The following is a 25,655-nucleotide window of genomic DNA, read 5'->3' as shown; positions in this document are numbered from 1 at the left end:
TGCTTTTCACACAGAAAAGACAAAAGTATATGAAACTAAAAAGAAAAAATTGTTTATGTAATGTTATAAAAGAAAAGCATAACATAAAATGGTACATACATAATAAATCAAGTCATGTAAAACTATGTATAAGGACATGAGTTAGAAGGGAACATGGAAAATTAAAAGCAATCATTTATATTTGTAGTATTTTTTTTCTTCTATGATTTCCTTTATGATGTCCTATGCAACATTAAAAAGAGAATAACTGCTCTATAAATCTCACCAAATCCCATCATAATGTTAAAATAATTAGAGATGGAAAGTCTTATGATTAATAATTTAATGAAAAATATATCTGTGATTCAATCTTAGCTTTTTAGTAAACATCTAACCCATTTCTAAAATGTGTATTTCTAAAAAATAAAGTGGCTATTTAAAAATGTCCGAATTCTATAAGATTTCCATGTCTCACTAAACTTGGAAAATATGAGGCAAATGACATATTAACTTGAACAATCATAAAAATGCTTAGAAAGTAAGAGGCTCATTTAATGAAAAAAACTTAGAAATGTTTCCATATGTTTCTATGAAGTATTTTTCCCCACTAAATGAACACATTCAAGATTTTGTTTCTGGCTTTGTTTCAGAAACACACACACACACACACAGACACACACACACACACACACCATCTGCATAGTATAGCACTTACAAGTACATCTCAGTCATGCAATAGTTATGTCACAGTTCATATATCAAATAAAAATCACATTCAAGCCCACACAACCTCAGAGACCCAAAGTCTTCCTTTCTATTAAGAGTAGTCCTGAGAGAGCTTTCATTGCACCTAGCTGCTGATGTCACATAACTTTTGTTAGAAAATTAAATCCTGAAACTAAAATATCAAACAGTTTGAAGTACAGTTGTGAATGACCTAAAAAAACCAACTTTCTCTAGTTATAAACTATGAACATTTCCTTTTCACAGCAACTGGAGCAGAAGGAGGTGAGGGGGGAAGGAACCTGTCACTATACCTCACTAAATGGTGATTTTTTAAATGAAGCATTATTCCATTATATTAAAGACATGATAAAATAATATTACTTCATTATGCTTAGAATAATCTTGATAGATATTTTAATGCATCTCTATTAAATTCCATTTATGTACATTATATGGAATTTCTAATCATTACAGGTTAGAAACATTTTATTATCTAGAGCAGTTTCCACAAACTTCATGTATTTGTGTACCAACATTATTATTGCTACCATGTCCTTGTATCATTTGTTATTACTTACTTTAATAAGGAAGCAGCAGTGGCTAAGAGCTTGGTTACTCTCAGAGCACACGGATTGATACTACAGCTCTGACACTTACTACGTCTACAACCAAGTACAAGATTGTTACTCTCTGCGCTTCAGTTTCTCATGTGTACAATGGGGGTAATAACCGTACGTTCCTTTCAACACTGTTGTGAGGATACCTGACTCAATATATATCAGAAACTTAGTACCTGACACATAGTGCTAAGTAAGTAATTAGCCTACACTAATGTTAGTTTTTCTTTAAATTTACTCACTTTTTTTTTTTACTTTATGATAAATTTAATTCCTGAGCAAACTTTTATTCCACTATTATCATAAGCAATAATATTTGAAATTATGAGTATACCACTTGGGATGTATTTTTTCCTAATACAAAGTAAAATAAATAACTTTTATAATTAAAAACAAAAGTTCCCAACATGCTACTTAAAATCATCTCCAATTCCAACAGTAATATTGCATCAATAATGAACACTTAAGCCTTGTCTAGTGTGCTAGGTTGGCTGGAGCGTCACTGTCCCATACACCAGAAAGGTCGCAGGTTCAATTCCTAGTTTGCTGGTTCAATCCCCTGTTGGGACATGTACATGAAGCAACCAATGGAGATCTCTCTCTCTCTCTCTCTCTCTCTCTCTCTCTCTCTCCCCCCCCCCCACCCCCTTCTCTTAAAGTCAATAACCATATTCTTGGGTGAGGGTTAAAGAAAAAAAATCTTTAAAATAATGAACACAATAATTATATAAGTGCCATCTTATATAATTGTAGTATATATTAAAAACTATGTGCCTCAGGAAAAACAATTAAAAATCCATTCAAAGAAAATGAAGGCATTTAAACAATAAAGCATCCTGTGATAAGTACATTGCTAGGTATCACAAGAAAAATATACAATGCTCTCTGCAGGTAACTGGCATTAGAAAACAGATAAATAATACAATGCCATTCAATGAATAACTGTCATCCTATTCCATTCTCTAGTTTTAGGGATTTAATAATCTCACTGATATTTCTTTCCATCAAACTAAATTCCTTCAGTTTTAGCTCATTTATTTCCTTTACAGAATTAGAAAATTCTGTTACCTTTCATAAAAGCATGAAATAATATGACATATTTTATTATTGCTGTCAATATAATTAATAACAGTAGCCATCAATTATCAAGTCAAGCACTGTGATGAATTCAATTTATCACAACAAACCCATGAAAATGTATTATTATCCATATTTTACAATGAAGAAACTTAAACTTTATGAATCTAAGCAACATGTCAAAGTTCCCACTACTAGTAAATGGCAATGAGGAGAAGGGAGTTGCATAGGAGAATTTAAACTATAAGGTCCTGAATATGCTATAGTGAATTAGCAGAGAGTCAACAATTGCCCTTCAACATAGTCATAAGCTAACTATTTCAACGTTTAATTCACAAAACATTTTGCTACTCCTCATTTTCAACTACATTTATGGTCTCTAAGTTATTCTTCTGAATTGTCCCAATGATGACAAATCTTGATCTTTTGAGGGGTAAGTCTGAATATTTGAGAGAAAAAATTACCACTCAGAGTGAAGAATAGTGGGTAAAGTAAGTGACACAGGATCTCAATACGTCTTTATATTCTAAAAGAAGGCATGTTCTGGATACATATTCAAATTATCTTTTGTTTCAACTCCTTGATAGTCTTTAAAAGAAAATAAAGTATATTTAATGGTAAAGTACCGATTTCCTCAGGTGTCTGCTAAATTGGCTACAAAGACAATTTTAAAGAAGTTTTTAAAATCTGTGAATATGACAGTGTCTAAGGATTGCAAAGTATTGGCCAAAGAATTTCTTAGAAGAGCAGCATTCATTTGGATATACAGTTGACCCCTGAACAATGTGGGGGATTATGCGTGCCAACCTCTCATGTAGTACAAAGTCTTCATATAACTTTTAACTCCAAAAAGTTAACTTAGTCCCTCAGTATCCATGGGAGATTGATTCCAAAATCCCTGTAGATACCAAAATCCACAAATTTCCAACCGCAGATTAAAAATACTGTTTTCTTTTATCCCCATACTGGGGATATGGGAAGCCAACTATTTATTTGTTGAAAAAATTCCATGTATAAATGGACCCACGCAGTTCAAACCTGTTGTTCAGGGTCAACTGTATAAGTTTTGTTTCAGCGTAACAGAATAAGCTTCAAAGACATATTCTCTGGAGAACAGTCATAAAGCCTGCTCTGGTTTTTAAAAAACTTACATTCATCTTGTTTTAAATTTTTCTTCATTTTCCTTTCTCTTCAGATAGCTTACTGAAACCTGTTCAGTATTTTTAAAAATATTGTCTAATGTGTGATAAGCAATACTGCTCAAAATTCTGACTAGTAAAGAATAAAATTATGAAGAATGTTCTAGTTCTTCCTGGTAACTCTTTTGATTTAGAATATATCCAAAATCATGTTAATTTTTTACCAATGTACTTACTGACTCATGTTCAAGCTACACATTCATATTCCCTTAGGTGTCCAGTATGACCCATAACTTTTCTTTTCTTTTTTTTTTTTTTAAATATATTTTATTGATATTTCACAGAGAGGAAGGGAGAGGGATAGAGAGCTAGAAACATCGATGAAAGAGAAACATCAATCAGCTGCCTCCTGCACACCTCCCACTGGGGATGTGCCCGCAACCAAGGTACATGCCCTTGACCGGAATCGAACCCAGGACCTTTCAGTCCGCAGGCCGACGCTCTATCCACTGAGCCAAACCGGTTTCGGCCATAACTTTTCTTATTTATTCTAATCAAATCTTTGCTTTCTAAATTTATTACTTTTAATCTAAAGCACATTTTAACCTTTAATACGTCTTCCTGGTCTTGGATATTCACTCTATATGAATAACAACATGACCAATTTAGAAATAATACTCAGTGCAATGTGCATTATATTTTGCATTCCTTTCTCCATGACATTTATATAAATAAACAGAAATGAATCAAGTGAAATGCCTATCTCTGATGAAGACTGAAGATGCCAAACCATCAGTAATTATACTTTGCATAAGGCAATGAATGCTATGTATTTGTTAGGGCGCATAACGGCAAGAAACAAATCCAACTTAAGCTAGCTAAAAAAAAAAAAAAAGCTGAGATTAATTTCCTTAAGGAATACAAATAAGGGTTGATAACAGTGATAAGGAAAAAAAATAAGGCCTCAAATGCAATTGGTACCAGAGTCATAAATGAATCCAGAACTCTTGTCACTTTAGATCATGCTAATTCTCTGGGAACCTGATTTCTAACTTCAAAATTCCCGCATTTTGTCTTCTTCCACTAGAAGTAAACTAACCTTATTTTCTCTTAGCCAGGAGTATAACTATATGCTGAGTCCAATGAGTTCTTCTATGGAATCTCCAAATGTAGAGGTCTTGGGGACCCCAAACCAAGAACCCATATAGCAACTCTATTTTAACAATTTTTCAAAGTGACTTAAATCACATTTTCTTATTAACGATTATATCCCATAATTTAATTATATCCTTTAAATGGTTGACTTTGCGCATTCACTAACAAAGACAGATTTCCTAGCTCCCAACCACTAAACTATAGATGGTGTCACAGAGGATGAAAACAAAGGAGTAATCTTAAGAATTGGTAGAATTTGTAAACTATTTACATTCTGAATAGTCACCAAAAAAAGCAGACATATAAATATAAACACTTACCATCTTTAGACATTCTCCAAAATAAATACTAGTTATTGGGGATAGAGCAGAGGACTAAATGAGGTGTGGTACCTGCCCTCATGGAATGAACCTATTTTCTACTTAAAAAAAGATACTTGAAGAACTGACATTTGAGCTCAGGTCTGAAAGATAAACGGAATGAATAGGTGAAATGGAGGAAGGAGAGCACCGCAGAGAGATGGAATAGCTTGAGTAAAGCCCTAAGACCAAAGGCTAGCTCTTCTGAGACGCTAAAAGGTGAATAAAGTACAGGGCCAAAATTGGGTCTTTATCCCTCAACTAATAGGAAGTTAATGAAGGGTGAATGCTGTGATCACATTTGAATTTTTCAAAGTTCACTCTAAACCAGTGGTCGGCAAACCATGGCTCGCAAGCCACGGTTTGCCGCTCTGTTGACTGAGTTTGCCGACCACTGTCATATACTACCCTTTACCTCTTTGCACACAATATGCCACAATTGCCTCATCCTCACAGCTTCCAACTACACGGTAACATTTAGTCTAGTCCAGTGGTCGGCAAACTCATTAGTCAACAAAGCAGCAAACCACGGCTCTAGACAATGGATTAGAAAGGGGGGGAAATGGAGTTGTACTGGAATGACAGAAGTAAAGGTGGCGAGAATGAATGTACTATTACAGTACTTAGAAAATAAATTTCATAATACTTGGTTATTACTTTACTATATATACCTGATTAAACAGGTAAAAAGTAACCATTACCATAATCAACTTATCCTATATATTTGGATGAGGCACTTTTCTTGAGAGTTTGTTTGGAGGTTCTAGCAGGGGAGTGCAGCTACTCGTATACCCTTGACCTAAGATCGGTCCTCTCCTCTGGGGGAAAAGTCGAGTACTCAGATGGATCAATGAGGGAGGAGGGGGACACCCGCCTAGCCAGCCAGCTCAGCCGAATCAACCCTGACGATCAATGGGGTGAGAGATGTTGCAGCAAGATTGCCCTCACATCCAGGATGAGGCACTTTTCTTTAACAAAAGTATTTAAAAATAAAAATTAAAATGAAGATTATCTAGAGTTCAAAACCTTTATTCCTCAGTATCAGATTGAGTGAAAATCACAGGAATAAATATGCTAATTTTTTCATAAAATATATTAAAAAGTACAATGTTTTAAATAGGCACCAAATGAAAATTACAAAGCTATAAAATACAGTAGTCCCCACTTCTCCATGGGATATATACATCCTAAGATGAAGGATACCAAACCCTTTATATACTATGTTGTTTTCTATCTACACTAATAAAAGATTACATGCAAATTGACCGTACCTTCGTGACACCCACCAGCCAATCAGGAGTGAGTATGCAAGTTAACCCAACAAAGATGGAAGGTTAAATTGCAGGCGCCAAGCGGCCGGGGTCAGGGTGGAATGCTTGTGTCGTTGCCATGGCGATGATGCAGGCGTTTTGCACTGTCCCAGCTGCTCTGGGCCTCTGGGCAGTGTGGGAAGGCAGAAAGGTGGCTCCGGCCAGAGCAAAGGCAGTGCCGGCAGCCAGGGGAAGGAAGGCCCATTCTTGCACGAATCTTCGTGCATCGGGCCTCTAGTTTATACATATGTATCTAAGATAAAGTTTAATTTCTAAATTGGGCACAGTAAGAGATTAACAACAATACCTAATCCTATATAATAAAAGCCTAATATGCTAAGTGTCAGACCACTCATTCGACCATTCGACCAGTCGCTATGACACGCACTGACCACCAGGAGGCAGACACTCTGACTGGTAGGTTAGCTTGCTGCTGGGGTTTGGCCGATGGGGACTGGGCAAGACGGCCGGACACGCCCTGGAGCCCTCTCATGGTCCCTCCCAGGCCCCGATCATGCACCAGTGGGGGCCCTCTGCCTGGCCTGTACCCTCTTGCAATCCGGGACCCCACAAAGGATGTTGGAGAGCCACAGGCTAGGCCGAGGGAAAGCAATTGTAAGAATATACTGTAAAATAAGTTGTGTGAATGTGGTCTTTCTCTCAAAAATATCTTATTGTATTGTATTCAACTTTTCATTTAAGAAAGCACTTTACAGCTTATCTTTGGCAACTCTGAAGTGCCAGCATCACTACTCTTGCAGTTTGGGTCCATTATTAAGTGAAATAAGGGTTACTTAAACACAAGCACAGCACTACCTTGATAGTCAATCTGATAATCCAGACAGCTACTAAGTGACTAGAAGGCAAGTGGCAAACCCAGCATGAATATGCTGGACAAAGGGATGATTCATGTCTGGGGCAGGACTAAGTGCAAAGGCACAAGATTTCATCAATAGTCAGACCAGTGTGCAATTTAAAACTTATGAATTGTTTATTTCTGGAATTTCCCCCTTCAGTACTTTCGAACCACAGCTGACTGTGGATAACTGAAACTGTGGAAAGCAAAACCTTGAATAAGAAAGAACTATTATATACCAGAGGTCAGAAAACTTTTTCTGGTAAACAGCCAGATAGTATGTGTTTTTTCATTTGTGGGCCATATACTCTCTATTATAACTACTCAACCCTGTCAATGTAGGACAAAAGTGGCCACAGACAATATTTCAAGGAACAAATGTGGTTATGTTTCTATAAAATTGTATTTACAAAAACAAGTAGTGAGCCAGATTTTCTAACCCCTGATTTATGGAATGAGAAAAAATGCAAAAGCTGAGATGAGTTGTCCGATCAGTTGTCCAATAAGAAACAATGTAGTAAGTATCCTAGCAGGCAAATGTAATTCTATATAACCCTATATAATAAAAGCATAACATGCAAATCCACCAAATGGCTGAATGACCATTCGGCAGGGGGCGGGGCAGCAAGCAGGCGGCACCAGGCCAGCCAAGATGCATACCAGTGGGCAGAGGGGGAGGCAGAGGGAGGGGACGATAATGGGGTGGGGGGACCGGCGCCATCCCCTGATCGCCCGCCCGGTCAACTCCCGCAGAGGGAGGCCACGGGCAGCAGCAGTGGTAGGGCGATTCGGGGCGGGGCAGCCTGGCGCGATTCCCAGATAGGCTTGCCGGGGTCGCCTCCCGCAGAGGGAGGCCACCAGCAGCAGTGGTAGGGCGATTCGGGGCGGGGCCGCCCAGCGCTATTCCCAGATAGGCTTGGCGGGGTCGCCACCAGCAGAGGGAGGCCACCAGCAGCAGTGGTGCAATGGAGGGCGGGGCGGGGCAGAAAGCGGGCCTAAGCGGTCAGTTGGACATCCCCTGAGGGCTCCTGGACTGCTAGAGGGTGCAGGCCGGGCTAAGAGGCCCTCCCTGCCGAGCAAGTGCACGAATTTTCATGCACCGGGCTTTCAGTATAATCAATAATTACCTTAAAATAGACACACACACACACACACACACACACACACACACACACACACACAGAGTAAAATGGGTAGTCAACAGGTAGATGCCTTCATATTTCTGGAAACACTTAGTGGAAAATACTACATCCACAGGGCTGACATTAAGAAAAAGCCTCCAGAATCTATAGCAATCTGGAAAGGGAAATACAATTAGACACCCAGCAACTGAAATGGGAGTTCAACATAACAGCATGGTCAACTCAAAACTAATTTCAATCAGTAGAGCTAAGGCACATGGTCAAAGAAGGACTAACTACAAAGGGGAGCAAATGTCCCTGAGTCACCGGGATGTGTATTCCTTAAATCATCCCCAGATTAATGACAGGATCAGACCCAGACCCTGAGGCAGGGCTGATAAAAACGGGCAGAGATCATGTGTTCTAGCTGTAGGGAAGAGTAAAGTGGGTGTGGAATATCAAGCAGGCTCTTGAGAGGTGAAAAATTACTAAACAGTAACTACTACTTATGAGGAAACATCCACAAAAGCAGGTCAAGTCAGGTAGGGAAGAAATTAGTAGTTATTTTTACTGATAAGTTCTATTTTCTAATTTATACATAATATTAACCTAACATCACATAAAATTTTCTAATGTTTTTCCTCATGCTCAATTAAATTTTACTAAGTGAATAAAGCTGTTTATTTATTAAATTTTATTTAGTGAATAAAGCTGTTTCTAATTACTCACTAATAAAAAATTTTGTCAGAGAACAATTTAGTTTTGACATTAAAATCAGGAGTTAATGTTATTGCATTTGACTATTAAAACCAATGGCCTATGATATTTACTTTAATTGAATATTCGCAATAAATGTTAATGCAGTTATCATGATTAAGTAGTAATAACTGAAAGATACTTCATAATATGTATCTAAATAATATGCACATTAGATTTTGTCAGAAAACCTCAGTAAAATAGTAACTACAATATAGAATGATGTGTATAATCACAAGATTAAATATTATTTTTCCCACGTAGACTGAAAATTCTTTATAATCTGGGTCCAAATTTAGCAATTACTAGGTTCTAAATATCTGTTGAAGTGAGCTGATATATTAATCACAATGATACCACAAAGGAGAAAATAAATCTGCTTGGGTGAATGAGAGAAGTATTTGCATAGGAAATACTAATACTAATACTAAATATTAATATTACATTCAAATAGGAAGGTGGTATTCAATCAGAGATTTTTTTCTTTTTGGCAAATACAAGAAAATGGGATGAACTTGGTATGAGGGATTTGATTCAGCCAGAGGTAAGAAATGAGGGAGAAATGAAGCTGTAAGAAATGAGGGAGAAATGAAGCTGTGAGACCCATGTCCTAAAGTTTAGGATCCTGCCAGGACTCTTAGTTTATCCTAAAGGCAACAGGGAGCCCCTGACAATTCATGAGGAGAGGAGTTATGGGGTCACTCTTGTCTTCTTGGTACAGAGTTTAGAAATGCTGAGCCCAGAAGTGCCTGAGAAGACAGATGAGGAGAAGGGGGAGGCTAAATCCAGTCATGATAGAAGCATCGTCCAAGAGACCAAGTGTTTCCAGGGAAAAGGACGGAGGGGACATGAGGCCACTTCCCCAAAATCCTTCCAACCCCAAACTGCTGACTGGTTCTGGTCCCAATCCTATCAGCGTCTGCCAGGGTCTTGTCAAGAGGCCCCACAGAACACAATGCTGGTTACTCAACCTGTTCAGTGCTTTATTGAACCAAGGTCCTAACAAATAACTCATCAGACCCTTTAAGCACAACACTTCTCACATGCTGAGATTCAGAATCCAGAGGTGGCTGTCTTTATTTTCATTGCTTCCATGGCATTTTCTCTTGATTATTTCCAAACTTTAAAATGTAAAGATTTTGTCCCTACAGACACACATATGCTCCTGCTGCGGGCTGTCATGCTCACTAAAATACTTCCAGAGCAGTTTGTGTGCACGTGTGTGTAGATCACTGTGCATCTACCACTATCCATTCATTCATTCGTTTGTTGGTCTGTCCATCAGTGAAAAGCAAGGTCTGACTAGTCAGGCCCCAGGGCTCAAAGCAGGGTAATCAAACTCTTCCCAAAAAAATCAGAGGAGGAAAGACTCCCAAACTCATTTTACAAAGCCAGCATAAACCTCATACTACAGCCAGATAAGGACACTACAAAAAAGAAAATTACAGACCAATATGCCAGACAAATACAGATACAAATATTCTCAATAAAATATTAACAAACCAAATTCAGAAGCACATTAAAAGGCTCATTCACCATGATCAAGTGGAATTTATCCCTGGGATAAAAGAGTGATTAAAAAGATACAAATCAATAAACGTGATACTTCACATTAATAGAATGAAAAAAAAACATATGATCATTTCAATAAACACAGAAAAAGCATTTTGCAAAATTCAACATCCACTCATGTAAACATTTTGAACAAATTAGGTATAGAAGGAACATACCTCAACATAATAAAGGCCATATATGACAAGCCCACAGCTAACATCAAACACAATGGTGAAAAGCTTTTTCTCTAAGATCAGGAAGAAGAAAAGGTGCCCACTCTCACCACTTCTTTTCAACATAATACTGTAGGCCTAGCTGGAGCAATCAGACAAGAAAAAGAAACAAAAGATATCAGAACCAATGTCAACCCCAATAAATTTAATTTAAAAAGGGGGAAAAAATTTAAAGGCATCAGAATCAGAAAGACCTCAAATTGTTTCTATTTACAGATGACATTTCATATATAGAAAATCCTAAAGACTCCAACCAAAGTTTTTATATCTAATCAATGAATTCAGTAAAGTTGTAGGAAACAAAATTAACATTAAGGAATCAGTAGCATTTCCATGTACTAATGAGAAATTATCTGAAAGAATAATAAAGAAAATCCTATTTACAATAGAACCCAAACCAATACAATATCCTCCTATATAATAAAACCCTAATATGCAAATCAACCGAACAGTGGAACAAATGGCAGAAAGACTGGTCGCTATGATGCACACTGACCACCAGGGGGCAGACGCTCAACACAGGAGCATCTGCCCCTCCCCCCTGAGAGGGAGATGACCAGCGGTGGTGGTGATCAGGGGCAGGGCCGGCCAGCGAGCACCCCACCAGTCGCCTCCCACAAACCAGCAGTGGGACATCCCCCAAGGGCACAGGCCAGGCTGAGGGACTCCCCCCCTTCCCTACACAACTTTCATGCACCGAGCCTCCAGTTTATAAATATTTAGCCAAGGAAGTGAAAGATCTCTACATTGAAAACTACAAGACATTGATGAAAGAAGTTAAGGAAGACAAATAAATGAGAAGATATCCATGTTCATTGATTGGAAGAATTATTATTGTTGAACTGTCCTTGCTACTCAAAGCCATCTATAGATTCAAGGTATTCTCTATGAAGATTCCAATGGTTTTTCCTTTTACAAACGTAGAAATAAAAATCCCAAAGTTTATGTAACCGAACACACACACACACACACACACACACACACACACACACACACACCTGCAAAGCAATCCTGAAAAAAAAAAAAAAAGAATAAAGCAGGAGGCCACACACTTCCTGATTTCAAGCTATATTATAAAGCTAAAGTAATCAAATAAAAACTGACACAGCCCAGCTGGCATGGCTCAGTGGTTGAGTGTCAATCTATGATCCAGGAGGTCACAGTTCCATTTCCAGTCAGGGCATATGCCTGGGTTGCGGGCTCGATCCCCAGTGTGGGGAATACAAGAGGCGGCCAATCAATGATTCTCTCCCATCATTGATGTTTCTCTCTCTCTCTCCCTCTCCCTTCCTCTCTGAAATCAATAAAAAAATTTAAATTGACACATAGACAATGGAACACAGTCAAAAGCCAAGAAATAACACCCATGCATATATAGTCAACTAATATTTAACGAAAGGACCAAGAATACTCAATGGAAAAGGATATTCACTTTAATAAATGATGCTGGGAAAATCAGATATTCACATATAAAAGAATGAAACTAGACTCCTATCTTATACCATTCAGCAAAATTAACTCAAAATGGATTAAAGGCTTAAATGAAAGACCTGAAACCATGAAACTCCTAAAAGGAAACATGGGAGTTGAGAGGGAAGATCCTTGACATTGGGTTTTGGCAATGATTTTTTGGATATGACACCTACAAACACAAGTATACAAGTAAGAAATAAACAAACAATGCTGCAATGAACATGACTGTGGTAGACAGATAGACAGACATGAGCAGAACGAGGAGGATGGGCCAGGCACAGACGGTCACCAGATGGAAAAGCCACAGGTAGCTAGCAAGGCACAGTTATAGGGTGAGACTCTGCCCCCAGGGTGACCTTTCCTCCCCTAGCATATCACTTGTCAGGTGGTTTGGACTTCCTGATCTTCCTCCCTAGAAATAACATCTAAGCCTCAGTTGTATTTCAGCTGCAGGCCCAGAAAAGCAACAAAACCAGACCAACAGCCAAATGGCTGACCTCAAGGCCAGCTGCATTGATTTGTGGTTACCAGAGGCAGGTTATGAGGGTTAGGGGAATTAGATGAAGATGGTCAAAAGGTATAAAATTCCAAATGCAAGATAAATAGTATTGGGAAAATAATGTACAACATGATGATTAAAGTTAACACTTCTGTATGGTATATTTACCTGAGAGAGTAAATCCTAAAAGTTCTCATCACAAGGGTAGATTTTCTTTTTTTGTATCAATTGGAAGCAATGGATATTAACTAAACTTATTGTGGTAATCATTTTTCAATATATGTCACTATGCTGTATACCTTAAACTTATACAGTGCTGCATGTCAATTATATCTCAATAAAACATAAATGAAAAATCTGCTACACTAGCATATTAACAGAGAGGTCCTATACCTTTCATACAATCTGAACTTTTACACATTATAGGAGGATATCTCTAAAATTACCTTTTATGTGGCAAAGTTAGTCCTTTTGTATCTGCTGACTAAAGGTGGTCATGTAATTCCCTCTGTAGCAATGGCTTTCCCACTTTATAATCAAGGTAACCAAATAAGAGTAAGGGTAAGAATCAGTGGACTTGTGGGAAATGAAGGTGTCTGGCTGATAAGCTCCTATAATCAAGAATCATCCCTGCCCCTTAGTTATTTGGTCACCCAAGACAGTTCTCACATACATTTTTTTTTTCCTAGTACAAAAAAATGTTATCCCTATAGGAAAGACAGTTACGCATTAAAGTTTGTTTTTTAAGCCCTTGTAACATGTAAGTTTATTTTCCACTACCAGACATTCAATTTACAAACACAGTTTCAGAAATACTCTATGTCTAACATGACGGCACTAAAACGTAAGCATATAATGTATGTACACACAAACAGTACAATCTCAACTTGAGATATTTTCAGTGAAATCCAATGTTGGCCAAGACAGAAATACATTAACAATAATGTATAGAGCTATAGAAGTGTACCCCAAGAGAACATAGCTCAGTGGGAGGTAAGTTTCAGAACACTGGGAACAATAAAAAGAATTATGTGATGGAAGGATTAGGAGTGAGGAGCAGAAAATTTCTGGTATAAAATGAAGTACTCTGCTTTGGAAAATTACTCATAGGATAGAGAATGCTTACTCCCAAAATACATGTGTACAAGTGAGGTTCCATAAAGGAAACAGGATTCTGGCGGAACATTCATCTGCCCTCTTCTCTTTATTCACTTACACATAGAACTAGTCCATCTGATTTATTATTCATGATTGCGTTCATATTAAAAAAGCATTAAGCACATTCTTAATTCTCTAAACTATACTCATAGAAAAATGATTATGTGGTTATTTCTTAATAATTGTCACATATACCATATATGATCTCAATAACTCTAAATGAAGTAAAAAGGAATCTTTAAGCTCAATAAACATTCATATCATGCAAAATTTATATAGGGGCAATTTAAAAGTCACAAGATTCCTAAAAGTAATATTATTTTACTATAATTTAAATAACAAGGATATAATTTTACTGGTAGTTCTTAATGCAAATCTAACTCAACTCTTTATTTTTAGACAAGGATAAATTTATAGTCAATGCCTCTATCTGGAAAGAAAAAATTTTAACAGCTCAAATATATGTATTCTAGAACCTCTTGGAGGTATATTTTAGAGCCTATTGGAGATGTTTTAGATGGGATAAAACTGAAAAGGGGGAACAGAAAAAGTATATCACTATGCCTCAGTCTTTTTCCTAAATGGTTAAAAAACTAGTCAACAACTCCAAAACCTTTTTTATATGCACACCTGGGAAGAATACTGAATCCGTAACTTTGCTCAGAGTTACACTGATGTGGTTTTAGACCAGATGTTTAAATGTTACAGTATGTACAATTTCTTCCCCTCTTCTAAGGCAGAACTAAAGTAAGAGGAATATTTGACTTCACTCCACAAGAGACCTATTTAATAGTTTGGCGGTTATGTAAGTAAAGGTAGCTTGGCTAAGTCAATGTTGACGACATACAGAACGACATGATCCTAATGAGTTGGAAAATATTGGCTCTCATGAGAATAGACCAGATGCTACTGAGCTGAGAAAGCTACTGTATTATTGAATTTCATTTTTATGAGGTAAAATTTATTATTCAACCATTAAGGTATCCCACATGAAATCTTGCATAAAAATACTTTTACAGTTACTTTCTGGAAAGTCGATTTTTATTTTAGCATTAAGACATCACTTAAATGAGGGATTCAAATGTCCATATGATCACCTTCAGCACAGATATTAAAGTGTGTTAGTACTTTCCCTGCAAACATCAGATTAATGGAACTAGGCTACAACAAAACAATGAACTACCTGAATAAGAAAAAAGTGGTAGCAAGTCCTTGTTTTCCTGAGAAAACAAAAATCATCTGTGACTTTACATTTTATCTTCTGGAAAAATAAACAAGGATTAGAATTTCTATAATTTTAGTGCCATCAAAAACATGAACAGCAAAAATATGTAATTCAATAATTCCAATTAATAATACATATTCAGTTCAAACTTTTACTTTATTCTTTATTTAATTAAGTTCCCTGTATTTGCTATTCTTTTATTACATAATTTCTAATTTCTTACTCAATTTCTGGACTCTACTAAATTTCAATAACTGAAAATTGAAGATATTCTTATTACCTGACAGTGAGAGTAAGACATTCACTACACAAACATCTATATGTAACATGCAGATTAATAAAATTCAATGCAAAAAATTAAATCGCTAAGATTAGCATACAACTTTTTTATTATTTATTTTAATATGTTCTAATTTTATCCTGATTTTTGTAAGAACTGATAAAGAAAAATGAATCATTGGAGCTTTAAAAGAATAAATAACTCAATACTCATGTAAATATTTACTTAAAGCCTCTTACATAAACATATTCACAAAAAAGAAACTAAAGAAGTGATTCAATAAAAATTATCTTTTTTTAATGTATTATGACATAGGGTTTGTTAAAGAAAACGTATTTTCTTCCTAAAGGCATGCTTTAGTTTTGACGTTTGAAATTAAATTTGATGTCACATATCTGAAGCACCATTACTAATCCAACATGTACGATGAGAAGACTGAGGCACAAAGTTTTTGCAAATTCTTTTTTATGACCCAATACAATCCAACAACCTAATGTTACTTGATTTTATTTATACAGACTTGTTCAGTTATTAAAAGGAAAAAGTAACATTAAATAAGTAGTTTTTTAATAATCAAGTTAATAAAATAGTAAAAAAATCTGTACCTGTAATCAAAGAATAAAAAATTTTTCTGTGGTTTGGTTCTTGATGTAAGAATGCAGAATAAATGGGACACATATAAAACTTAACTATCAAATTAATTTATTTCCTTTGAGTTAATAAAGTTATTTATATTATTCCACAATCTAATATTGGTTACCCTTTGCTAAGAGTGCTATGTTATTACCAATGTTTTTTTTTAAATATATTTTATTGATTTTTTTACAGAGAGGAAGGGAGAGGGATAGAGAGCTAGAAACATCGAGAAGAGAGAAACATTGATCAGCTGCCTCCTGCACACCTCCTACCGGGGGTGTGCCCGCAACCAAGGTACATGCCCTTGACCGGAATCGAACCTGGGACCTTTCAGTCTGCAGGCCGACGCTCTATCCACTGAGCCAAACCGGTTAGGGCAATAACCAAGTTTTCTTACATATCAAGATTTAGAATAAACATTTTTCACATTTAAAATGTCCCAGAAATGTCTAACACGTTACATGTACATGTATATTGCCCATGATCCTGTGCTGTTCCTCTTGCCATTTCTTCTTAAATGGTATAAAAATCAATACAAGCATACCTCAGAGATACTGCAAGTTGGGTTCCAGACTACCACAATAAAGCAAATATCGCAATAAAGCAAGTCACATAAATTTTTTGGTTTCCCAGGGCACATAAAAGTCATTATGTTCATACTATATTATAGTCTTTTAATTGTGCAATAGCATTATATCTTAAAAAATTAACATACCTTAATTTAAAAATACTCCATTGCTAAACAATGCTAACATGTCATCTGAGCCTGCAGCAAATCATACTTTTACAGCCGGTGGAAGATCTTACCTTGATGTCAATGGCTGCTGACTGATCAGGGTAATGGTTGCTAAAGGTTGAAGTGACTGTGGCAATTTCTTACAATAAGACAACAATAAAGTCTGCCCAATCGACTGATTCTTTCTTTCACGAACGACTTCTCTGTAGCATGTGATGCTTGATGTTTGATAGCATTTTACCCACAGTAATTATTTCAAAACTTAAGAGAATCCTCTCAAAACCTGCTACTGGTTTATCAACTAAGTTTATATAATATTCAAAATTCTTTGTTGTCCTTTCAAGAATCTTCACAGCAACTTTACTAGGAGTAGATTCCATCTTAAGAAACCACTTTCTTTGTGCATTAAGACGCAATTCCTCATCTGTTAAAGTTTGATTATGAGATTGCAGCAATTCAGTCACATTATAATTCTGGTTCTCTTGCTAGTCCACATCTGCAGTTACTTCCTCCACTGAAGTCTTTAACCCTGAAAGTAGTCATCCATAAGGGTTGGAATCAACCTCATCCACACTCTGTTAATGCTGTTATTTTGTTGTCTTCCCATGAACCATGAATGTTCTTAATGGCATTTAGAAGAGTAAATTCTTTCCAGTAAGTTTTCAATTTACTTTGCCCAGAACAATCACTATCGACAGCAGCTATAGCCTTACAAAATATATTTGTTAAATAAGAACTGAAAGTTGAAATTATTCCTTTATCCATAGCCTGAAAATTGGATGTTATGTAGAAGGTACGAACACAACATTATTCTTGTTGTACATCTCCATCAGAGCTCTTGGGTGACCAAATGCATTATCAATGAGCAGTAATATTTTGAAAGGAATCTTTTTTCTGAGCAGAAGGTCTCAACAACAGGCTTAAAATATTCAGTAAACCATGTTGTACACAGATGTACTATCATCCAGGCTTTGTTGTTCCAGTTAGAGAGCACAGGCAGAGTAGATTTAGTGTAATTCTTAAAGGCCCTGAATTTTTAGAATGCTAAATGAGCACTAGCTTCAACTTAAGTAATCAGCTACAGTTAGTCCCAGCAAGAAAGTCTACCTATTCTTTAAAGCCAGGCATTGACTTCTCCTCTCTGACTTTCAAAGTCCTAGATGGCATCTTCTTCCAATAAAAGACTATTTCATCTACATTGAAAATCTGTTGTTTAGTGTAGCCATCTTCATTAATTACCTTAGCTAGATCTTCTGGATAACTTGCTGCAGCTTTACATCAGCACTTGTTGCTTTACCTGGCATTTTTATATTTTATGGAGATGGCCCCTTTCCATTTTTAAACCTCATGAATCAACTTCTACTAGCTTCAGATTTTTCTTCTGCAGCTTCCTTATCTCTTTCGACCTTCATAAAATTGAAGAGAGGGCCTTGCTCTGGACTCAGTTTTAGCTTAAGGGAATGTTGCACTGGCTTTATCTGTGCAGACCAATAAAACTTTCTCCATATCAGCAATAAGCTGCTTTACTTTCTTATCACTCATGTGTTCACTGGAGTAGCACTTTTAATGTTCTTCAAGAACTTTTCCTTTGCATTCACAGGTTGGCTAATTGGAGCAAGAGGCCTAGCTTTTCACCTGCCTGGGCTTTCTACATGCCCTCCTCACTAAGCTTAATAATATCAAGATTTTGATTTAAAATGAGAGGCATGCCACTCTTCCTTTCACTTGGACACTTAGAGGCCACTGTAGGGTTGTTAATTGGCCTAATTTCAATATTGTTGTGTCTCAGGGAACAGGGAGGAGAGGGAGAGAGACAGGAGAACAGCCGGTCAGTCCAGCAGTCAGAACACACACAACACTTATTAAGTTCACCCTCTTACACAGGTGTGGTTCATGGTGCCCCCAAAGAATTAAAATAGTAACATCAGAGATCACTGATCACACATCATCATAACAAATATAATAATAATGAAAAGGTTTGAAATATTGCAAGAATTATCAAAACAAGACACAGAGATAAGAAGTGAGCAAATGCTGTTAGAAAAATGGCACCAACAAGATTTTCTGGACACAGGGTTGCCACAAACTTTCAGTAAGTGAAAAAAACATTATCTCTGGGTCGCACTAAAGTGAAATGCAATAAAATGAGATATGTCTGTACTACATTTTCTTGCTAAGAAATTTTAAAATCTGAAAAGCATATCATTGATTGTTATTATCAAATTATTGTAGTTCTTTCATTGGAAAGATACAAGTTTTCTCCTTTTTGTTATTCAGGCATTTCTCACTCCTATCATCAGTTTCTGAAACCCGAATTTTAAGAAGCAGTTACAAAAAATTGTAATGCCTGTTCTCACACACACAAAAAAATATTAGAGCAATAATTGCATTTACTAATAAAGTACATCTTTCCTGTTTATAAATATAATAAACATAATAGAAGTTTCTCTTACTACATTATATGCATTCTATTTGATCCTATTTGATTCTTTTCAAGCTCTTAGTAGTAACCAACAAAGTTGATTTCAAACCCCAGTCTGCAGTCTGCAATTAATAAAATGGGAAATAGAAATTCAATTATAAGTGAACTTTTCTGAAAATGCCAAAAACTATTAAAAATTCGGTTCAGATAATAGCGTTACTTTGGTGGTGGTAGATGCAGCACATACAAAAATTTCTTACTGCAGGCAGAACGTGTTGAAGAATAGGCATGGAGAAAGCAAAGAGAAAAAGAGAAGAAATAAATCTAGATGGTTACCATCACTAAAACTGTTGGCCATGAGAACCAAGCTGAGTAATTAAGTACAGGTAGCATTCTGTGATATAAAAGAGTTTGAAAGAATATAATGATAAAGACCAAGAAGTAGGATCAACAACAAAAAAGAAACAAACTAATTGTGAATGACAACAAGGTCCAATGTAAAGATGTACTAGAGGGTACAAATGAGAGAAAATTTAGACAGAAGGTGATCATCAGGAAAGTGAAAAGAAACCACAGGATTGCAGAAAATGTTTATAAACCATATATCTGATAAGAGACTTGTATTCGAATATAAACAATTGTGCAACTTAAAACAAAAGGATACACAGGCCAAGTAAAATAAACGAAGACCTTAAGTAGACATTTCTTCACAAAAAATATATAGTCAGTAAGCATAGGAAAAGATGCTCAACCTCATTAGCCATGAGGGAAATACAAATCCAAACCACAATGAGATCCTACTTCCTTCATACCCAGATGGCTATAACCAAAAGGCAGGTAATAAAAGTATGGTGAGGATGTGGGAAAACTGGAACTCTCATACAGCCCAGGTGGGAATATACTAGTACAATGGTATAAACAGTCTGGCAATTTTTCAAAAAGTTAAATACAGAGTTACCATATGGCTCCACAATTCTACACCCAGATATACATCCATGAGAAATACAAACATGAGCATATGTCTACACAAAAACTTGTAGATGAATGTTGGTAGCAACAATATTCATAACTGTCCAAAGTACACCATCTGATGAGTGGATGAACAAAACGTAGTATATACACACAATGGAATATTACTTGACAAAAAGAGAAATGAAGTGTGGATACAAGCTACAATGGGCAAACGTCACAAAGACTGTATTTGAATGTCCAGAATAGGCAAATCCATAGAGACAAAAAAAGATTAGTGTTGACTAGGGCTGGGGCATAAAAGGCTCAGGATTGATGGCTGAGGAATGTGGGACTTCTTTTTTGGGTAATGACAATACTCTAAAATAAGACTGTGGTGATGGACACAGAACTCTGAATGCACTATACGCTTAATCCTGTATACCTGAAAGGGTGAATGTATGGTATGTGAATTATATCTCAATAAAGCTGTTTTCGGGGGGCAGATAGGTGGAGAGAAACCAAGGTAAGACACTTCTGGTTTGAGGGGGGAAAGGCAGAGAGGGTGAGGCTAGGCAAAGACATGAATGTGGAAAAATGCAATTTTTTTAATGACCAAGAAGTCTATTAAGTATAGTGTTAAATCCAAAGGAAAAGACTGATATTAACTTGTAGTAAAGCACTAGTTATCAAAGGACAAAGAATAATGTAGGTGAATATTATCAAAATAGAATTATATTCAATAGGGACAGAGAGAAAAGCCACTAGAATGAAGAAGAGGAAAAAACACTGGATGCTGTGATCAATAAGAAGACAGCAAGATGTTGAAAGGTAGGCTAGAGACACAAATTATTATAGAAGGTGAAGCAGGAACATTGAAGAGAAGTACTAGTACTTGGCTTATGGTCAACTTTAGAACAGAAGAACAATGGTTCTTCTTCCACACATTATCAGAATATAAGTCTGAAAGACTCAAGAATGTACATAGCCTACATAACCACTTCATTAATGTAGTAAATGAGAACTAGCTGTAATGTAAAGCAAAGGATCACATGCTTAAACCAAACATATTAAACAAAGTTTAACAGTGCTGAGTATTGTCTATTAATAGCCCACAGATGCAAGATAATAAAATGCTAAACCTTACACCTTAAATATATATTTCCTGGATCTTAATAAGGTAGAAACTTTGGAGTCAATACTACAAACACACCACTAAGAATAAAATAAACAAAATAAGACTTTGGCTAGCAAAAGAAAAACATAAGATAACTGGGCATTTGGAAATATGGCTTATTAAAATTATTTTAGCTGATCCTTTTAATTCATCTATTATAAATTTTACAGCTGCTTTATTTGATAAAAATAAACTTCCTTGGCAGAGGTGAAAACATCCTAACAGCATTCCACTTTCCTCAATTCCCCTAATCTGCAATAAATCAGTTCTACACGTTTTAGGTTTCTCAATGATAGACCATCAGGTTATGAATCACATATTTTATGGTTACTTGTTCGATTGTTTTTAATACCTGTGACTGCATTCTGTTAGGGCAGAATTATTTTCAGAATAAGAAATTTTAAATAAAAATGTTTTAATAGCACAGTCCACTTGATAAATTTATAAAAGGAAATAGGGGGTTAGTTGGGTTAAAAAAAAGGAAAATTATAAAAGCAATTAAAATCACCACCTGCTTATTGATATGAATTGTGGAGCTAGGCCTGCAGACACACACACAAAAAAAATTTTTTAAATAAAAAAAGGTAGATTGTTATTGTGAGACAATAAACCAAAAAAAACTCTGGAGAGAACATTACAGGAAACAGAAATTTGACAAGCAAAAAATTAGGTTAGATAAATTCATAGTGCTAAATAGTATCACCAATAAAGGCCTCACTGTAGTAGGCCTTGTGGATCTAAAAGAAAAGACGTTATCCAATAAGTAACTCCACATAAAATAACGGCCATATGAAAAGCAGTAACACAATGTCTGGTCCATTTAGACTGCTATAACAAAATATCACCATTTGGGGTGGCCTGTAAACAATAGAAATTTACTTCTCACTGTTCTAGATGGAGGCTGGGTGCCAACATGGTCAGGTTCTGGTGAGAGCCTCTTTCAGGATGCAGACTGCTGACTTCTCTCTGTGTCTTCACATGGTATAAGGGGCAAGGAAGCTCTCTCTGGCCTCTTTATAGAAGAACATTCATTTCATTCATGAGGACTCCACCCTCATCATCGAATCACCTCCCAAAGACCCCACTTTCTAATACCATTACAGTAGGCCTTAGAATTTTCAAAAGATGAATTATGGTGGAAACAAACATTCAGACTATAACACATATCTAGTCTACTTAAATATTCATCAATTCAAAAAGTTTTTTTGAAACAAAATTTATATAACATAAAATTTATCCTCTTTAAATAGTACAATTAAGTGGAATTGAGTATATTCACAATCATAAAAACACCACCACAATCTAATTCCAGTACATTTTCATTACCCCCAAAGAAACTCATATCCATTAGCAATCACTCCCATTCTTCGTTCTCCTCACACTCGGGCAACCATTAATTTACTGTCCATGCAGATTTGCCTGCTCCAAGCATTTCATATATATGAAATAATTAAATGTGACTTTTTACATCTGGCTTCTACCTCTTAGCATGCTGTTTTCAAGGTTCTCCACATTGTAGCATGTATCTGTACTTCATTCCTTTTTATGTCTGAATAATATTTCATTGTACATTCATCAGTTACAGACATGTGTGTCATTTCTTTTGGCTATTAAGACTAATGCTATGTGATCTCTTTTACTAGTATATGTGGAATCTAGAAAAGTCAAATACATGGAACAATATTACCAGAGCCAAGGTGGTAGGGGGAAATGAGAGATGTTGGTCAAAGGTTACAAAGTTATGTAGGATGAATGAGTTCTACAAATCTAATGATGACTACAATCAGCAATAATTTATTATATACAGGTTTTGCTAAGAGTACATTTCAGGTGCTCTCACCACAGGAAAAGATTGGTAACCATGTAAGGAGACAAAGATGTTAATTAGTTTGACTGTAGTAACTATTCCACTATGCATATCAAAATACCATGTTGCACACAAAAAGGATAATTTGCTTACCAACTCTTAAAGTATTATGATCAAGTATTTTAATCCATTCTACCAGCATAATCAAACATACTATATTTGTGCTTGATTTATTTATCATTTCAAACATACACATTGATCCCCTCAAAAGTTATCTATGTAAGGCCAAAGCATCAATTGTACAAGGAGTAGGTAAAAAATAACCTCTTGCAATTATAAAATACTAGAGGCCAAGCGCGCGAAATCGCACAAGACCCAGAACTGCTGCGCTGGTGGGACCCCAGACCCGCCCGCTGCCGCAAGCCACCGTGCCATGCGAGCTGCATGCCCCGCCTCACGGAGTGAACTGCAAGAGGCTCGCAGGCCCGGGGGAGGGACCGAGAGGTGCTCCGTGCACCTCCTGGTGACCAGTCATTTGGTCGTTACTGCATTATGGCAACTGGCCTTTTACAATATAGATATCCAGAAATTGGTGGCAGGGAACACGACTAAGTGGCTAAATACGCTACACAATTTAAGTTGAGCAAGTTATACATATAGGTTTGAATGATAAAATAGTAGTCACAACTAATAAGAACTTTCCATATACTTGTCAAGAAGACTGTGCTCTTACCTATAGTTTGGAAAACTTCATTCATCAAAGCTTCATTCACTACTGAAGAGCTGACACTTCCAATATGAGACCAACTTTGATATATTGCTTGCAGCAAAAGTGTCTGTGCTCTTGTAGCTTGAATTGTAAGATTTGGAAGTTCAAATATACCTTCAGTTATAGCAATCTGAGATCTTTTTGTCCTGCATAAGAAAACAGAAAGAATAACAATATAGTAAATAGTATTTACAAACAACAACATACAAAATGAATTAAGTTGCCAGGGAAGAACTGGTATACATTAGAAATACTTGAAAATAGAATTATCAAATAGATACACAATTCTACTAACTTTAAACAAGTTTCACTATTTCAGATCTTACATAATATATAAATGCAAAATAAAATAATTCATACATAAATTCTGCTCATGCAATTATACTATGCAAAAGTCAATCATCAGAAAAAAACAGCGAAATAGTAATATTTAACACTCAAAGAGAATTTACTAGCAGACATACAATGTTCTAAATGTCTTCTATCAACTAACTCATTGAATTCTTCCCTAATATTCTTTGAGAGAGGTTTTATCATTATCTTAATTTTTAAGATGGGAAAATAAAACACAAAGATAAATTACAGTATCAAATACACAGCTATTCTTCTGAGATTCCATCTAAACTTGACTCTGGAAAGTACAATTTCTGGAATCTATAATAATAAAAGCATAATATGCAAATCGACCTAATGGCCAAACAGCAGAACAATTGTCCAGATGACCACAGTATGACACGCACTGGTGCCAGGCCAGCAAAGGCGGGTGCGATGCGATTGGTCGGTGGGCCCACCATCGCCCCACAATCGCCCAGCAGAGGGAAGCACAGGCCACCGACCAGCAGGGCAATTAATCGGGGGGCTCCGTGATCGCCCCAAAAAGGGAGGCTCAGGGCACCCTCTGCAGGGCAATTGATGGTGGGGGGAGGGCCTCCTCAATCGATCGCCCGGCAGAGGGAAGCCCAGGCCACCCGCCAGGGGATGATCGATGGGGGGCAGGGACGACTCCACAATCACCCCAAAGACGGAGGCCCAGGCCAACCTCTGCAGGGCGATCAATCAGGGGGCTCCGTGGAACCAGGGAACTGGGGGGTGTGGCGGCGGACACGGGCAGCACCAGGCCAAGGCAGGTGTGGGCGTGGTCAGGGCTGCAGGGCAGAGAGGCAGCCGGGGCCACGAGGGAGCCATGGACGTGAGGCAGCCGGGGCTGGGAGGCAGCCGGGGCTGCGAAGGCCTACCCTGCACGGATTTTGTGCATCGGGCCTCTAGTTTATTTATATTTGTAAATTTTTAACCTTTCTTTCAAAGCTTTTCATTTAAGGTACTGGATGTAGGACATGAAATTATAAAAAATCTGAATTCCAATTCTAGCTAAATCAGAAATGACCCATAACATGAAAAGACTCTAAGCCTCACCAGAAAAAGGGAAATTCAAATTAAAACAATATAAGACTCTTAACCTCTCAGATGAGAAAAACCTCTCAGGATCATCTAACGCATCTTCTAGGAATCTACCCGATAGGAATTCTCATGAGTCTGCAAGAATACTTAGACCGCCCTGGCCAGTTTGGCTCAGTGGATAGAGCGTCAGCCTGAGGACTGAAGGGTCCCAGGTTCGATTCCAGCCAAGGGCACATGCCTGTGTT

General features: G+C 36.8%; 1 protein-coding gene across 4 annotated transcripts in view; it reads right to left on the bottom strand.

Annotated features, from left to right (window-relative positions):
- VPS13B (vacuolar protein sorting 13 homolog B) overlaps positions 1-25,655 on the bottom strand; it is a 635,560-nt gene that overhangs the window by 519,258 nt on the left and 90,647 nt on the right. For all 4 annotated transcript variants that reach the window (XR_013959339.1, XM_080646974.1, XM_080646975.1 and 1 more), the window contains exon 17: positions 23,977-24,158. Coding sequence is in view for 3 of the 4 variants with exons in the window: in XM_080646974.1 (XP_080503100.1) it covers positions 23,977-24,158 (182 nt within the window). In the remaining variant the exon portion in view is untranslated. The remainder of the gene's footprint in view (positions 1-23,976; positions 24,159-25,655) is intronic.

The sequence above is a fragment of the Plecotus auritus genome, assembly GCF_963455305.1.
Source record: "Plecotus auritus genome assembly, chromosome: 11".
Lineage (NCBI taxonomy): Eukaryota > Metazoa > Chordata > Mammalia > Chiroptera > Vespertilionidae > Plecotus > Plecotus auritus.
The sequence above is the reverse complement of the archived record's forward strand: the minus strand, read 5'-3'. Positions and strand labels throughout refer to the sequence as shown.